At 46.2% G+C, this 18555-nt stretch overlaps 1 protein-coding gene across 1 annotated transcript in view; it reads right to left on the bottom strand.

Moving 5' to 3' along the window:
• Window positions 1–16462, bottom strand: part of PFN2 (profilin 2) — a 51419-nt gene extending 34957 nt beyond the window's left edge. The window contains exon 1 of the mRNA XM_044290080.1: window positions 16125–16462. Within this exon, the coding sequence (XP_044146015.1) occupies window positions 16125–16256 (132 nt within the window). The 5' untranslated portion in view covers window positions 16257–16462. The remainder of the gene's footprint in view (window positions 1–16124) is intronic.
• Window positions 16463–18555: the final 2093 nt, after the last annotated feature.

Raw genomic sequence — 18555 nt, 5'->3', positions numbered from 1 at the left:
CCGATATTCATGATTTTCAAAGTGATCGGTATCTAACCTTGCCGATAACGCTGCTAATGCGTCCAGTGCGCTATCACAGAACATGAGCGCGCGGCTGTCAGCACGCCATGTTCCCTCAGCAGTACAGGGGAGAAGGAGTCTGGGTACCAAACATGGTGATTTTTCTCACGCACGTGCAAAACGCATTAAAACGCTTTGCACTCGCGCTGAAAAATTGCACATTTTACCACAACGCACCCGCATCTTATCGGGCCCTCACACGCCACACTCGTGTGAAAGAGGCCTAAGGCTCCAGTCACACGTCCGTGGTGTGTTGCGGATCCGCAACACACCCGCCCAGCACCCCTATAGAAATGCTTATTCTTGTCCGCAAGTTGCGGACAAGAATAGGACATGTTCTATCTTTTGTGGAGCTGTGGACGCGAAGATCGGGGCCGCGCTCCGCAAATGTGGATAGCACACTGTGTGCTGTCCGCATCCATTCCGTCCCCATAGAAAATGAATGGGTCCACACCCGTTCCGCAAAATGCGGAACGGATGCGGACCCATTTGTGGACGTGTGAATGGAGCCTAAGCCTGGGGCTCCGATTGGTTACCATGGCAGCCAGGATGCTACTGAAGCCCTGGCTAGCACGGTAATCTCCCTGCTACCGTGTGTACTAGGCACAGGGCAGCAGGGACAGTGTCAAGTCCTATTCACCCTAAGGCCTCTTGCACACGACCATATGGCTTGTTTCAGTATTTTGAGGTCCCCAAAGAACGGATTCGCAAAAAATACGGATGATGTCCATTCCGTTTTTTTTGCAGAACGGAACAGCTGGCCCCTGATAGAACAGTACTATACTTGTCTGTTATGCGGACAATAATAGGACATGTTCCATCTTTGAATGGAAAGGAAAAACGGAAATGGAAGGCATACAGAGAAATATGGAATGGTTCCATATACGGAATGCAAAAAACGTTAACTGAAAAAAAAAAAAAAAAAAAAAAAAAAAAAAAAACACACACACACACACACACACACACACACACACACACACACACACACACGCGGCCTAATAGAGATCAATCAGGGTGAATAGGACAAGGGATTAAAAGATCGCAGGTTTTAACCCCTAAGAGGGGGCGGGGCGGGGGGGGGGGGGGGAAATAGTTATCAAATAAAAAGAAAAAAACAAAACAAAAAAAACACACACACACACACACACACACACACACACGCGGCCTAATAGAGATCAATCAGGGTGAATAGGACAAGGGATTAAAAGATCGCAGGTTTTAACCCCTAAGAGGGGGCGGGGCGGGGGGGGGGGGGGAAATAGTTATCAAATAAAAAGAAAAAAACAAAACAAAAAAAAAAAATCCATACATATAAAATATATAAACAATAAATAAATGTATCACATATTGCCCCGTCCGAAAAGTCCAAACTATTAAAATATAAATAAATAAAAAATCTGTGGTGAACGCCGTAACAGAAATGTTTTGTTTTTGTTTTTTAATGAAAATGCACAGAATATCAGTATAAGTTATCGGCCTGAAAATTCACAGGTTATCTGTATCGGCTCAAAAAAAAAAAAAAAAAAAAAAAAATATCTATATCGGTCGATCCCTAGTAATTAGTGCATCCTCTCCCATTCACTTTTGGAAGAAACCTGCTGTATCTAATTATAGTCAATGGGCTCCGGCAGCCAACACCAGTATCTGGCAGATACTATAAATTTTGGGCAGGTTGTTCCTCTGCCGGAACGTTTTAATGCATATGATAAACTGGCCTTTACGATACATTGTTTCATTCTAGAAATAAAGTGCAACTGAGCAGTTAGGTGCACCAAGGGCAGGTCCAAGCCATTCTGTGCACCCTTGCTCCTCCTGCCGCCTATGACATCCCCTCCCCCTTTAGGGTAACAGGGCCAGACAAGATAACTATGCAGGAACCTGGCCCTGTCAATTAATAAGGAGAGGGAGGGGCTGACAGAAGAAGGAAGAGGAGCAAGGGTGCACAGAGCTTGGGCACTCGTTTGGTGCACTTAACTTCTCATTTGCACTTTCTCTAGACTGGAGCAATGGATCGCTAAGTGAAAGGTATCATTACATTCAGCTGAGTAAGCCCTACAAGACACTGTGCCTGGTTTAATAGTGAATATCCTGTGCAGTATGAAGAGGACAACATGATTACTAACGGTGCTGTACCTACTGATTGTTAACAGGATCTCCCGACAATCTAATGTGTACATGTTCCTCCTGATGGAAGCTGTTGGAGAAGAGGACAATCATGCATGCTGGATTTCAACATATGCACCCCTTATTTCCCTGCACGTTTCTGGTGGAGATGGAAGAAGTAGCTGTCAGCTGAACAAGCATGATCGGGCATAAGTTCATCTTGACTTTTTTTTTTTTTTTTTAAAGACACCTTTCTGTTATTTCAATGTTTTTTATTTTCTGGATAACACCCAGTTATAAATTGGGCATCTTTTCCTGGGGTCTCTAGAGCTGCTCTACGTCAGGATACATACATCTACAAGGGAAGCACAAGAACCATGTGCCGCAGTTTTCAATGTCCTGACTCATCAGTCTGAAGCCCCAGAATGTATCCCTGGAGGGGGACAGAGATCCTTTCAATTTCTTACAGTCCAAAGCAGCTGCTCCTTCACGTAACCTGATAAAGACAAGTCACAAAATCAGCTGCTGTAATATTATGTCTGCCATAAAGCACCGCCAAGTGACTGGAGAGGCAGCTGGAGAATCCCGACAACGTACGAAGGAAGCCATGGACAAGAATCAGACGGGACATCTGTTAGCCAGATAACCCAGCCCCACCGTGTCCACTGGGACACATGGTGGGAGAGGATTACCTATCAGGTTATGTTTACATGACAAAATCAGCCGCGTGGAAAAACCCAATGCAGGAACCGCGGCAGAAATAGAGGGACACATTCTAGGACAAGTTTCTGACTAGGTAACAGGACCGCGGCCATTTGCGATTAGCTCCGATAAAACAAGCATGTTCTGCCACTCTGCCTCCGGTTCTGACCACCCCAAGTGAAAGCTACAGCCTCAGTGGTCATGTAAGATAGTGACATCATCGCTGCAGAGTCCGTCCTTCTGATCCGACACCAATCAGCCGGCGCTCAGGTGGTAGAAATAGGAGATGGAACTGGCTGTTTGAGGGGGCCTCCTTGCAGCTTACCAAGCACAGCACCGTCCATTGGCTATGCTTGGTATCGCAGCTCAGCCCTATTTACCCGAATAGGACTGAGCTGCGAGTAGTCCGTGTGACTGATGAACTTGATGTGACTGGCTTAGGAGGAGGCCATAGTACTCACTGAAGCACAACAATCTCTTCAAACAACTGATCAGCAGGAGTGCCATCAATATCAGAGAGTCAGACACGGTCAAGGTCAAGTCTTCAGAATGGGCCTCATGTGTACAGACGCTTGTAAGAAGATGTGTCGGTGTAGCCCATAGTCACCCATCACATGCTTTTAGTTTCAGTCTCTCTGGCATTTCCTTGGCCACTATGGTTAGCACAATCCTTTTGCCTCCAAAACATATGTCTAAAGATCCGGTTTTCATGGCATCCGATGTATTACTCGAGAAGTCAGATGCAGCGTTTTTCTGCCAGGACAACACGGACATGCGTTGTGTCTGGCTGAACAGAACAGATACTATTGCCTTAGAATAGTATTACAATGTATATACAGCTGAACATCGGGCACGGGGTTACACGCCTCCACATTATCCCTGTCCTCTTGAATTTCCTCATGTGGCATTGGACAGCCAGGCTTCAGAATTACTTTTGTGGATACCAGAAGCAAAGAATTTTACGTACCCATAAGGCCTTATGCACAAACGTATTTTCTTTCCGTGTCCATTCCTTTTTTTTTGTGGACCGTATGCAGAACCATTCATTTCAACGGATCCGCAAAAAAAAAAAAACGGAAGGTACTCAGTGTGCATCCCGTCTGTCCTTACGGATAAATGATAGAACAGTCCTATTAGGGGCCAGCTGTTCCGCAAAATACGGAATGCACACGGATGTCATCCGTATTTTTTGCAGACCGCAAAATACACACATTCGTGTGCATGAGGCCTAAAACAGAGGAATTAAATGGCCAAACGTGGGCACACGATACAACGAAAAATGACTGGGAGGACATCTGCTCATCCTCAAATCCACCATGCCCCCCCTCGGTTGTAATTGATGTCTATTAGAATGGTATCTTGGAATGTCAGAGGGCTTGGGGAAAAGGTAAAAAGACAGGCGATTATGGATGCATTAAAAAGATACCTTCCAGCAAGCATCTGCATAGTAGAAACTCATCTAACTAAAGAAACCGTGTCCCGCCTGACAACAGGGATGGTATTCTCAATCTTACCACTCTACCTTCAGTGGCTCCTCTAGGGGGGTTTCAGTTCTCATCCATAATTCCATAGATTTCACCCTTATAAAATCCCATATAGATGATCAGGGTAGATTCATTTTCCTTCATGGTGAGCTGTATGGATACAGCTATATCCTCGCTTTTTTTTTTATATACCCCCGCCTTTTTCAATGTACCCACTGACCCAGTTAATGCTCTTTTCTGAAAAGAGACCAGAATCTCGGCGGATCTTGATGGGAGACTTTAACGCGGTCATGGACCCTAACAGAGATAGATTTTCATCAGATGCAGAAAGGCGGAGGAATTCTTGCAATTCCCCGCTGCTCCAGTTCTGCTTGGAGGTAGGGGTGGTGGATATATGGGAACATCTTGGCGGAGGAAAGAGTGTATTCCTGTGTCAGTAGGGGCGGTAGAGCAATGTCTAGGATCGATCTAGCATTTACTAATGAGCGCAACTTGAGCAATATCCGCAAGATGCGATACGGAGTAAGAACAATTTCAGACCACTCACCTGTTTTGATTGAGGTTTGCACTGGGGAGAATAAGGATATTAGGGGGCTAGGATTTAAATTGAATCCATACTGGCTCACTATTATGGATAATCTTCAGTCCATCAAACTGCCGATTTCTTCATTTTGGGAGGTGAATCTACCCTCTGCAAACATCAACATGGTATGGGACGCTTTGAAAGCATACCTGAGGGGGGTTTTCATAAGCGAGATTGCTGCAGTAAAGAGAACATTTAAAAAAGGAAGGAGGAGGAATTGGCTAAGATTGCGGCATCTGCAACTGAGCGATTCACCAGGCAACCCACTGAGCACAACAGTGAAGAGATGCAGAAGGCTAGCTACTTCTTGGAGAATTATGTAACTGAAGGCAAATCATAGGGTATTCTTTAAGGGGCTAAATTATTTTTCCGAGTCTGGATGACCGGGTAAGCTTTTAGCTAGAATAACCTCACAACAAGATAAGAAAAATCAATCTATTACTTCGATCCGGAACACAGAGGGGGAAACTATAATAGATTCAGAAGGAATCAGGAACACTTTCTTGCACTACTTTGCTCAGATATATAAACCCTCTTCTGGTTTGACATCTGAACTGGCGATGCGGTTCTTGGAGAAAATTCCACTCTGCACCTTAAATGAAGCTCAAATAGAATATCTGGAAGAGGAATTGTCTCTTTCGGAGCTGCAGGAGGCCCTTGGGTCCATCTCGGGGAACTCATCGCCAGGTTTGGATGGCCTGCCATATGAGGTTTACCGTAAGTATAGCGATGTGATTCTCCCTCAGTTGCTAGAGGTTTTTTCCCCAAGCAACACAGGGAGGGGGATTACCAAACTCCATGATGGAGGCTCTCATTGTTTTAGTTTTAAAAAAGGATAAAGACCCGGTAGAATTGAGCTCCTATAGACCAATCTCCTTATTAAACACTGACGCTAAGATACTATCCAAAGCTCTGGCTAGGAGGCCTTTGCGGGTCATATCCACCATTATCCACCCAGATCAAAATGGCTTTATGCCAAAAAGGGGTACTCAGCATAATTTGCACAGATTATTTACGAATATTCAGTCCCCGGGAGGTGGCGCTCGCTCCATCCCGTCGTTGGACGCTACCAAAGCCTTCGACAGGGTGGAGTGGACTTTCCTCTGGGAGGTAATGAAAAAAAATGCGTTTTGGCCCAAAATTTATGGCAATGATTCAGTTGCTATACAACTCCCCAGTTGCCAGGATTAGGATTAATGGGATGACGACAGAGAGTTTCATCTTAGGAAGAGGTACCCGTCAAGGCTGTCCCCTCTCCCCCTTGCTATTTAATATTTACATTGAACCTTTAGCGACTAGTATAAGGCAGGACCCAAAGGTGGCGGGTTTCGGCATAAAGGGGAAGTATGATCGTGTTTCACTCTACGCAGACGATATCCTGGTTTTTATTCATCAAACAGACACCACTCTCCCTCGTATAATGGACCTGGTTGGTCTCTTCTCAGATCCTTCTGGCTTGGAGATCAACTGGGATAAGACCTTTCTCCTTCCTATAGACGAGCTGTGTGGCGAATGGGATAACCAGTTAACGATCTCTGATTCAATAAAGTACCTGGGGATAACAGTTTCTGCCAAACCGCATGAATATTTACAACTAAATCTGATTCCTTTGTTGATGAAGTTGAGGGCTAAAATTAAGATCTGGCAAAAAATTCTGCTTTCTAGAGCGGACAGAATTTCATTAATAAAAATGGTAGTACTGCCCCAGGTTCTCTACATTCTGCGCAACTCGCCTGTATGGATCGCAGATAAGACTTCAGATTGATAGACCGGATCCTCAATGATTTAATATGGGGGCGGAAGCGCGTGAGACTAAAGGCACTCTATTTTTCTATGCCCTATGATCGGGGAGGTCTTAACCTCCCCTATTTTAGGGGTTACTTTATGGCCTCCCAACTATGTCTTTTTAATGACTGGGAAAATAGCCCTCTCTGCAGCAGAGTGGTGAAAGACTCAGGATTCTCAGATTTCTTTACCGTACTGGAGTCTGATTATCTATTAAACACACTGAGTGGGTACACACTTTTTTGCAGAATGGCTATGAGGACTTGGCTGGCCATAAGGAGTTGGTGCGGAGTTAAGGCGTCACTTATTTGCACCCCACTTTGGCACAACTCAAAGCTCCTTAATGTAAATTATTTAAACTGCTGCCAGTATTGGAGGACCAAAAATGTTCAGTATCTACACCAAGTGGTCAGTGATGGACAAATATTGCCCCTCATGGAACTAAAGCAAAGGGCAAATTTAGGTGAGGTGGCTTGGTTTGCATATTTTCAACTGAGGTCAGCACTATCTTGCACTTCGGACAGTCACTTTTTTTATTGATACTCCTGTATTTCTACACAATCTAATTTGTAAGAAAACTGACCCGAGAATTAAAGTATCACATTGCTATAGGCACTTAATGAACAATTTTTTTTCGGATGTTCTCTCTCCAGGACAGAGAGCCTGGTCCTCTCTACTTTCAGAGGTGGGCTCTCCAAACTGGGAGAACATGGGGGAAAGTTTAAAGTTGGTCTCACATAATTTCAATCACATCGTCGTACAATTTAATATTTTGCACAAAATTTATGTGACACCCGTATGGTTATATAAAAGAGGTCTTAGGGCCACCTCTGACTGCCCACGCTGCGGCGATCCCGGGGCAGATCATTTACATCTGTTCTGGGACTGCCCAACGGTGAGCAGATACTGGAGTCTGGTCCAAAATAATCTGGCTCGTAAACTTAACATTTCTGTCCCTTTGTCCCCCAGGATATGGGTCCTGGGGGATTTATCAGAGGTTAATTATCAGCCTACAAAACGTCAACTGTTGATCAAGGTTATGTTCTTGGCTAGACTCTTTATCACTAGATTATGGTTTTCCTCTTCCGGTCCAGAATGCAACAACTGGTTGGGCCTGGTTGAGAAAGTGAAAACCTATGAAAAGATTTTGTATAAACAAAGAGGATCCTACTTGAAGTGGAATAAATTGTGGAAAGACTGGAACAGGGCTAATTAATCAGAACCCTTCTCCTCCCTTTGGTTTTTTAAAAATTTTCTTTTTCTCCTTTTTTTTTTTTTTTCCTGCAAGGTGGGGTCGGGTGGGGGGTGGGGGGGTTGGCGAAGATCCTACGAGTCTGGTCTCTTCTATGTGTACTGCACCGGAGTAGAATATGAAGTCATATTGGAGTATCGGAGTATCTCTAGGAACGTTGGAGGATGGCAGGACCCTCCGGCATTAAATAATGGAAAAAAAAAACTTAAAGAAGATGCTTTGCCCATCCGCTTTATTAAGCTTAGGATGTTGGGCGGATCCCGTTCTTTCCAGCAAGAGATCTCCACCTGTTTTTTAAGGTTTATATAATTCCTGATATGTGTATGAAATTAATGACACTCATGTTCATAGATTAGAACTGATGGACTTATGGATTTTATAATATTACAAAGTAATATGGATATAACGTTTTGTATTATAACAATAAAAAAAAAAATAAAAAAAAAAATCACAACCTTAAACATTAAAACTAAATATCTAATGAATACGTTCACATAACCTTCTAAAAAAAAAAAAAAAAAAAAAAATCCACCATGCCCTTAACATAGGCTGTGTAGCATCACTTACCAGTGATGGCCAGTTCGCAATGTTCGCCAGCGAACACATGCGGGCTGCCATCTTGACTCACCCGTCCGGCAATGCACAGGTAAGCCCTTACCTGTGCCTCTGCCGGGAGAAAGTCTAAAACAAATGCAGTCACCGTGAGCAGGCAGTTCCGAGAACTCTGAACTGCCTGCTCCCGGCGACTGCATTTGAATTCAGACCGGCTAGCGGCACAGGCAAGAGCTTACCTGTGCATCGCCGGACTTGTGAGTCAAGATGGCAGCCCGCATGTGTTCGCTGGCTAACACTGCGAACTGGCCATCACACTTACTAGAAGGCATAAAGAAGGTCTGGCAGAAGCACAGCTTTTCCAACCAGTCATTAACCCCCTTGCCATGTCTGCCTGCAACTGGCCAATTTTGATATACAGGAGTGTGAGGAATGTGGAATTATGATCTAATGCCAGCCATTTGCTTTGAGATAGCATAGGGAGTGAACTCCGCAGGGTTCCTGGCTTCAAGCAGGCCATGTGTACAAATTCACACCTCACTCAGCCAGCACAGAGGCCAACTCATCCTACAGGAAAAAAAAGAAACTGTAGGGGTCTCAGCTATTACCCAGATCACACAAATCCATCAGACATTATGGAACCGGGGATTCATAAGGAATTATGAATTGCCCGTCCATCACAGGCATGAACCAGTTATATATCTGCGACCCTGGGGCCAAGACGGACATTCCCCTGGCCGTAGTTTGTGGGTAAGGTGCCTTAAAGGGTAGATACAGAGATCTCCCCACAGGAACCTAATAACGGCGCCATGTTTGGTCTCCACCTGTAGCCGGAACCCAGGCAGAACCATCTCCCTGTGACCTTCCAGTCTAGAGCTACGGGCCCTAATGGGTTTTGTGGGTCTTTGGCTACCAGGACTAGGAAGGAGGAGTGGACTCCTGCCAGAGGCAGGGAGAGGAGTGGCCGACTACAGGTGAAAAGGCGCATGAAGGGCAGAGGCCAGCGTCTTTCTCTGAAGGGAGTCACATCGAGTACTGTGTTTGGAGGGACGACATCTGCCCCCATGTGACTACAGCCAACCATTACAGCAACCCAGAACTCATCACAACCCAAAGAACTACTCATCTATCTGGTAACTGACCCTTGCTCTGTTTAACTATGTTGTAACATCCCACCTGTATTTATCCGACCACTGTATACATTCTCTGTGTATATCGTGTATTGTCTAGTGCACCCTTAAAGAGGACCTTTCATGTGATTTTATTAAGGGAGATATATACCTGTACTTGTGGGGTACCCGCTGATGTTGCCACCCTGCTTAATTTTTAAAATATGCCTCCTGTTCCCCGCTCAGTATGCCAATCCTGAGCATCGGAGCAATAAGGAGGAGACTGAGCCTTTCTCCGTGGGCGTCTCCTTCTCCCTGGCTGTGACGCTCTGCGCTGCGACTGGACAGCGCTACAGCCAGGGAGAAGGAGACGCCCACGGATAAACACTCATTCTCTTCCTCATTGCTCCGATGCTCAGTATCCAGCGGGGAACAGGAGGCATATTTTAAAAATAAAATAATCAAGCAGGGTGGCAGCATTAAAGGTCCTCTTTGAGGATATAATTTAATATATAATTTAATCTCGTGCTGTCCTTGTATCTCAATCACGAATCCCCATGTCCAGCATAGTTATAAGCTACTGCGGGTTGGTTCGTCACCCTATATAATCCCATTGGCGGACCGGGCTTATATCAAACGAGGAACTGGTGGCAGTCTATCGGGCTGAGAAAGCTATGTTTCAAAAGGCTCTCTCAGCTTGTCAGGGGTGTGAGCGAGTGTGGAGTCACGCCGGAGGCCACGTGGACCAACCGTCGCTCACCCCCTGCCTCTGTGCACACGTGGATAGGAGGAGTCTGTGTGAACTCTATCAAGCTGACCTTACATGCTGCCAGGGAGGGCGTAACGTCACATCTTGGAAACCAGTGACGAGACCGTATCTCGTGAGCGCAACGTAGTAGACGTCAGGCAGGGCTGCGAGGTGCGGTATTCGTCACAAGGAGCATCATAATTAACTATAAAAGGAGTCGTCCCAGCATAAGAATCTATCCCCTATCCACAGGACCCCCCCCCCCCCCCGTGATCGCAGAGGTGTCAGACTGAATGGAGGTAACGTATTCCACTGTACTGGACACAGAAGCAGAGTACAGCGCTCGGCTCGTATTACCTCCGCTCCATTCTAGTGATCAGTCAGGGTCCCAGGGGGTCGGATCAGATTCTTATCCCCCATCCTCTGCATAGGGGGTAAGCTCTTATGGAGGGACATCCCATTAAATGGGGCTGTAAGCTGACCATTCACTTTAAGGCTGCACATGGGCTGTACTGCAGAAATTCCGTACAAATTTCTGTGCATTTCCGCACCAAAAACCGCATGGGTTACTTACATTTTTTTAGCATGCATTTCATTCGGTTTTGTCAAAGATCTCATCCTTGCATTGAAAAAAAAAGTGAAAACAACACAAAAGAACCGCACCAAGAACCGACAAATACCATACGGCAGGTCAATATTTTGAAAAAGTATAGTGTAAATGAGCCCGTCCCATGAACAAAAGTTGTCAAAGGCGCACAGCTACAAGATACTGATAGTCGGTGGCTAACATTACCCCCAACTGGGCCATAAACTTGACCTCCCTCCTGGATAATTATGGCTTATCAAAGGGATATGCCATAAGTGTCCGATACGTGTAGGCAGCACCTCCAGGACCCGCTCTACCTCTCTATTCAACACTACGGGACTTCCGAAAATAACAAACAGTGCCCAGCTTTTTTCAGAGGTCGCATAGTAGTGAATGGGGAAAGCCCTGCATGCGTGGTCCTGTCCTGGACAGAGGATGGGGTTCCACAGGTAGGACCTGCACCTGTCAGGCATTTAGGATATATCCTATTGATATGCCAGCTGGAAATAAACCTATATGGCTCCCATACATGTCAGCCGAAACAGTCAATTTCAGTGGGTCTTAAAAGGATTTTCTGAGATTATTTTTTATTGATGACCTGTCCTCTGGATCGGTCATCAGTATTTGATCAGTGGGGTCTCACACCTGGGACCCTCGCCGATCAGCTGTTTTGAGAAGGCAGCAGTGCTTCTGTGAGTGCTGCGGCCTTCTCCCTGCTGTGTGTGGTATCACAGCTTAGCCCCATTCCTAGGTATTGGCCCCCCCACCGATCAGATACTGATGACCTATCCAGAAGATAAATCATCAGTATAAAAAAATTTAAATCTCAGACCACCACTTTAAGGGTCCATTCACACATCCGCAAATTGGGTCCGCAATTTTGCGGGACGGGTGCAGACCTATTCATTTTCAACGGGGCCGCAAAAGATTCGAACAGCACACAGTGTGCTGTCTGCATCCGCACTTCCGTTCTGCGGCCCCGCAAAAACTTAGAACATGTCCTATTCTTGTCCAAAGCTGCAGACAAGAAAAGGCATTTCTATAATAGTGCTGGCCAGGTTCAGTCCGTAAAATGCGAAACTCACATGGCTGGTGTCCGTGTTTTGCGGATTGCAAAACAGTTGCGGACGTCTGAATGGCCACCAAGTCTATGTGGATCAGGCGTGCTGAATTTGATTCATTTTGTTCTGGCAGGAGATATGCCACCAAAAATGTCCGCTGGTGGTTTAATTCCCACTAATACATGCACACTCGGCCGGACCAAGCCTCCGTGTATATGGGGGATTCAGGAGGAGTAGCTGACTACTATCGACAAAATTAAGTCTGAGATTTTCCCTTTATAATTCACTGTTATATCGGATAACGTAACCTAAGAATTTATTGTATAGGTCGGAGGGGAGAATGACTGTAAAGATGAATAAAGTACAATGACTTGGGAACTAGCTGTAAACCAACAACCCATGCTTCAGGGATAATAGCGAAGAGTAGGATCCTGAAGAATAGCCTTTCACTATGGGAGGCGGAGGACGCTGCACGGCCACAGTGCGCCCTGCTAGATAACGCAGATAGTCACAGCTAGAGATAAGATGGAGAAGAAAGCGGAGGCCTCCCAAATAACTGCAGAGTCATTCCAGGCCTCCTGCAATCAGCTGCCCCGGCAAGTGTGTCTGCATGCGTGGGTCTCATCTGCGAGGGAGGGGCGCTGCACTGACTCATTGTGACGCACGTGCCGAGCTGTAATGAATTCTCCTAGCGGTTACCATTCAAAAGAAAGAATAAGCAGCGAGCAATGCGTCTGTTCATGACCGCTGCGCTATAGATGGCACCTCTACCCCAAGGTTTATTCAACTGCAGACGGGGATGAAAAAATCACCAATTACTTATCTAAGCATAAAACAGGCGGTAGAACTTTCATGTACAATGGATTACATCTAAGGCTCTGTTCACATTACAGTGCCGGCTGCATGGGGCGTTGTTAGGAAATGACTGCAGCACACACAACTTTTTCTGACAAATATGACAGAATCAGCAATCGAGCCTCTGACGCAGACGTGAGCAGATCTTAGCCTGTTGCATCTCGACTTATTAAAAAAAATATAAAAAATAAAAAATATATAATAATGAGGAGTTAAAGGGATTTTACAGGAGTTCAATATTGATGGCCTATCCTCAGCATAACTCATCACTATGTAATGGTGCAGGTCTGGCTTCCGTCCCCCCACCCCCAAACAGCAGCTTGAAGAGTCTGCAGCACAGCGCCGTACATTGTATAGAGGCTGTGCTTGGTACTGCAGTTCAGCACCATTGACATGAATGGGACTAGGCCATGTAACTGACGAACGTTATGTCAGTGGCCTAGCGCGATGCTGCAGCCCTGACCACAGTGCTACGGCCTCTTCAAACAACTGATAGCAGGTGGGGTACCGGGAGTTGTACCCCTACCAGCACCGATCACATACTGATAACCTATCCTGAGAATAGGCCATTAATATTGAACTCCTGGAAAACCCCTTTAATTTGGTAGTCTTATTATGGCCAATAGGATAACAACACTCCAAAGACATACTGATAGGGACCTTAGATTGTGAGCCCCATTGGGGACAGTTGGATGATAATGTCTGTAAAGCGCTGCGGAATTAGTAGCGCTATATAAGTGTGTATAATAAATAAACCTACAAACAGGAGCTGCTAGGTGTATGTGCCAGCATGCATGGTAGCTACGCACTGCCCAGTCAGGTGCCATCTCTACAGTGACACAGGGTTCACATAGGACGCCCTCCATGTAGAAGAGCCCAATAAAGTAATTGACTTATTATAGGGGACAATTACAATTTGGCCAATCGTTACTACAACCAGAGACGTAAGGACAACCCGTGGACCAGAACCACCAACGGTTTCAATGAAAGAGAAAAGGGGCAGCCGTCCGTGGCTTTTTAGCTCCTATATGTCCAAGGTTAGGTTGCATTCACACAACTATCTACTTTGCAGGCTGCAAAATCCAGACAGATCCGTGAAAGATACAGATGAAGTCCGCGTTGCATCCGTTTTTTGTGAACCCATTGTAACAATGCCTATTCTGGTGCGCAAAACGGACAAGGATATGACACGTTCTATCTTCTTTTCAGGGCTACGGTGTGCTGTCTGCATTTTTTTGCAGACCTATTTAAATGAATGGGTCCGCATCCTATCGGATGTGAACCAAAAATACGGCTGTGTGAACTGGGCCTTAGGCGCGGGCACCGCTATTGGCATTTTATTCCACCGACTCCCACCACGGCAAGGATCTAAGCTAAACGTTGAAGGGAACAAGTGCGTTGATGACAACTTTATCTAAGCCAGGGATGCTCAACCTGCTATTGCAAAACTACAACTCCCAGCATGCCCTAATAGCTGTAAGCTGTGCAAGCATGCTGGGAATTGTAGTTTTGTAACCTCTGGAAGGCCACAGGTTGGGCAACCCTGATCTAAGCAATTGGTGGACAGGCACCGATGCCAACTTCTTACTGGTGTCAAGTGACCTTCAGAGCTGCTCTTATAATCAAACACCTATAGTCAATGTGCAATACAAGCCCACGGATACGGTCAGGAGGAGTGCTAAAGCCGGCAATACAGATTAGAGGCCTCCCAACAGCAGAGGTCAGAGGATCAGGCGAGTTGGATTGTCCAAAGGTGTTTGGCAGCGGCGTTCAGACCACATGCATGCTCAGCCAAAAGTGCATGTGTACGGTGCGGTCAGAGATGGCCAGCCTTCCTGTCAGAAGAAGGTCCAGCACTTTACATGTGGACTAGAGCTGGTTTTACAGGTAGGAGGTCGCGGAATTACTATCCAAATCATTTGTGTTGATTCTGCTACTTTATTCATGAAACAAGCAGATCAGGATGAACATTAATAGTACAAAAGGCAAGAAAGTGAAATTAGACGACCAGATTTAGAAAAAAAAATAAAAAAAAGTGATCAGAAAGCAAAGCGGCTGCTAATAGAAAAGCTCTTTTAGCAAACAGAAATGATATGGCAGTTACAGATATTTGCCATAAAGAGCAACCGATCCCAAACACCAAAAAGTAATGGCGCCATCCGCAAGTCCGATCGACCTGTACGGATGAGGAGTCAAAATGTTGGGACAATCTAGTTACCAGACACTGAATGTAAAGCCCACGGGAGAGGAGCAGGCATGGGCTTCCTGGGGCCTCGTGTGTGGCCTGTGTCCAAGGGAACATCCGTGAGACCCCCCCCCAACAACAAGTGAGGCAAAGCCCCCGCACCAAGTGCCCATCGGTAGGTGATGAAGCCAATACTCCACTTACACGTGTGCGCCATGACGTGTCCTCTACGGGGACAGCGCGTCCCGCTAGCTGAAGTAATGACATCACTACGACTGGTCGGCCGCCCACGTGTCAGTGACATTCCCGAGGGGTGGCAAGGATGGGGGACACAAAATACTAAAAAGAAGCCAATGACTGGGACACATTTCAGTGTTTTTCCCCCTCAGAAAACACATTTCCGCTCTTTTAGACACACAATAGAAATTCTAGTCAGAAGACTTTTTTCTCCCTGACAGTTTTGGGGGAAAGTAGGTTCCGCCAAGACCAGTGCAACGCCTCATACTGGGGAGGTCACCCAGCTTTTCCATAACCCTGATCGGCAAAGCGCCCAGTTACAAATATGGAGCCAAGGGAAGCAATTTTGGGGGATAATTGCATTAAAAAGAATATTTAACCCTCTAGGGACCTCCTGCCCATAGCTCTGGATTAGAAGCCCGGCTCCAATGAGATGTCGGTTTGCTGTCACAGAGATGAGGCTCCACACACCACAGTACACACACAGCCGCTCTGCGGTACCGCATCGCCCAGGCCTCCCGTGCAGGCTGGAAATGAACGGGGGCACGCCATCTTGCAGAAGAACATGGTGTCAGCGGGGGCGGGATTCACCAAAGCTGATTACGTCAAACACGTAAATCTCATGATGACAGCGACTTAGGGCTACGCAAAAGACCCTTACAGTAAAATCTGCGCCAGGCCCCGCAGCCGCAGAATCGGGCCGCACAATGGCTGGAGGTGAGGCAGCGCCCGAGCCATCAGTACGTGGTGCTGAGGAGGAAGCAGCCCGTTACGTGCGGCCCCCCGCGGCAGGTGCACTCTCTGCACACACATCACCCTTACCGTTAGTGTCTGGAAGAAGCCTCCGGAGGTTGTTGCCCAGACGTATTTGGCGTCCACGTACCCGACAATGGCGGCCTCCTGGCAGCTGCCATCGGCCATCAACATATCCACGTAATCCTGCCAGCCGGACATCTTCAGTGGGGGGGGGGGGACACTGACAGGGGCGACCAAGAGGTACCGGTGTTAGCGAGAGCGGGGAGCCCGGGGTAGGGATGAGGGTAGCCGGTATCAGGGGTGAAGCGGCTCCGTCACGGCCGGAGATAATCTGAGCTCCGACAGCCGGGAGAAGCCAAGGAAATAGGGCAGCGCTCGGGTGTAGCCCCCCTCCCCCTGTAATGCCGCTACAGATCCCTCCGCCAGCAGCAGCGGAAGGACACTAGTGCTACACCTCCACGTCAAGATTTCACGTTACTCAGTGTCCTGTGTGAAGGCTGAGCAATCAGTGCACGCAGACCGTTATAAAATAGCCCCGTGCCTTCTATTCATCCGGCAGTGCAGGGTACGGAGCCCGGCGTCACTGCCCCTACACCCGATGCACATTATAGCGCAATCTTATTTGGCCATTCTGGAGTGGCGCGGTGACCATACACATTTCTGGGACTTGGGCACGGGCTGTGTAGCCATTTACGGTGCACTGGATGGAGAGGCAGGGGTCACTGCACGCCCCTCAAGTGCAATATAGTCCTCACAGGGTGCACTGCACGGAATCTCACAGTGTACAGTACTATACGTCCATTATAATATATCTCCAGTGCAATATAGTCCTCACAGGGTGCACTGTACGGAATCTCACAGTGTACAGTACTATACGTCCATTATAATATTCATCCAGTGCAATATAGTCCTTACAGGTGCACTGTACGGAATCTCACAGTGTACAGTACTATACGTCCATTATAATTTACATCCAGTGCAATATAGTCCTCACAGGGTGCACTGTACGCAATCTCACAGTGTACAGTACTATACGTCCATTATAATTTACATCCAGTGCAATATAGTCCTCACAGGGTGCACTGCACGGAATCTCACAGTGTACAGTACTATAACTCCATTATAATATACATCCAGTGCAATATAGTCCTCACAGGGTGCACTGTACGGAATCTCACAGTGTACAGTACTATACGTCCATTATAATATATCTCCAGTGCAATATAGTCCTCACAGGGTGCACTGTACGGAATCTCACAGTGTACAGTACTATACGTCCATTATAATTTACATCCAGTGCAATATAGTCCTCACAGGGTGCACTGCACGGAATCTCACAGTGTACAGTACTATACCGCCATTATAATATACATCCAGTGCAATATAGTCCTCACAGGGTGCACTGTACGGAATCTCACAGTGTACAGTATTATACGTCTATTATAATATACATCCAGTGCAATATAGTCCTCACAGGGTGCACTGTACGGAATCTCACAGTGTACAGTACTATACCTCCATTATAATATATCTCCAGTGCAATATAGTCCTCACAGGGTGCACTGCACGGAATCTCACAGTGTACAGTACTATATGTCCATTATAATATACATCCAGTGCAATATAGTCCTCACAGGGTGCACTGTACGGAATCTCACAGTGTACAGTACTATACCTCCATTATAATATATCTCCAGTGCAATATAGTCCTCACAGGGTGCACTGCACGGAATCTCACAGTGTACAGTACTATACATCCATTATAATATATCTCCAGTGCAATATAGTCCTCACAGGGTGCACTGTACGGAATCTCACAGTGTACAGTACTATACGTCCATTATAATATACATCCACTGCAATATAGTCCTCAGGGTGCACTGTACGGAATCTCACAGTGTACAGTACTATACCTCCATTATAATATATCTCCAGTGCAATATAGTCCTCAGGGTGCACTGTACGGAATCTCACAGTGTACAGTACTATACGTCCATTATAATATATCTCCAGTGCAATATAGTCCTCACAGGGTGCACTGTACGGAATCTCACAGTGTACAGTACTATACGTCCATTATAATATATCTCCAGTGCAATATAGTCCTCACAGGGTGCACTGTACGGAATCTCACAGTGTACAGTACTATACGTCCATTATAATATATCTCCAGTGCAATATAGTCCTCACAGGGTGCATTGTACGGAATCTCAGTGTACAGTACTATACATCTGTTATAATATACATCCAGTGCAATATAGTCCTCACAGGGTGCACTGTACGGAATCTCACAGTGTACAGTACTATACGTCCATTATAATATATCTCCAGTGCAATATAGTCCTCACAGGGTGCATTGTACGGAATCTCAGTGTACAGTACTATACATCTGTTATAATATACATCCAGTGCAATATAGTCCTCACAGGGTGCACTGTACGGAATCTCACAGTGTACAGTACTATACGTCCATTATAATATACATCCAGTGCAATAT

Source organism: Bufo gargarizans, chromosome 4, assembly GCF_014858855.1.
Source record: "Bufo gargarizans isolate SCDJY-AF-19 chromosome 4, ASM1485885v1, whole genome shotgun sequence".
Lineage (NCBI taxonomy): Eukaryota > Metazoa > Chordata > Amphibia > Anura > Bufonidae > Bufo > Bufo gargarizans.
The sequence above is the reverse complement of the archived record's forward strand: the minus strand, read 5'-3'. Positions and strand labels throughout refer to the sequence as shown.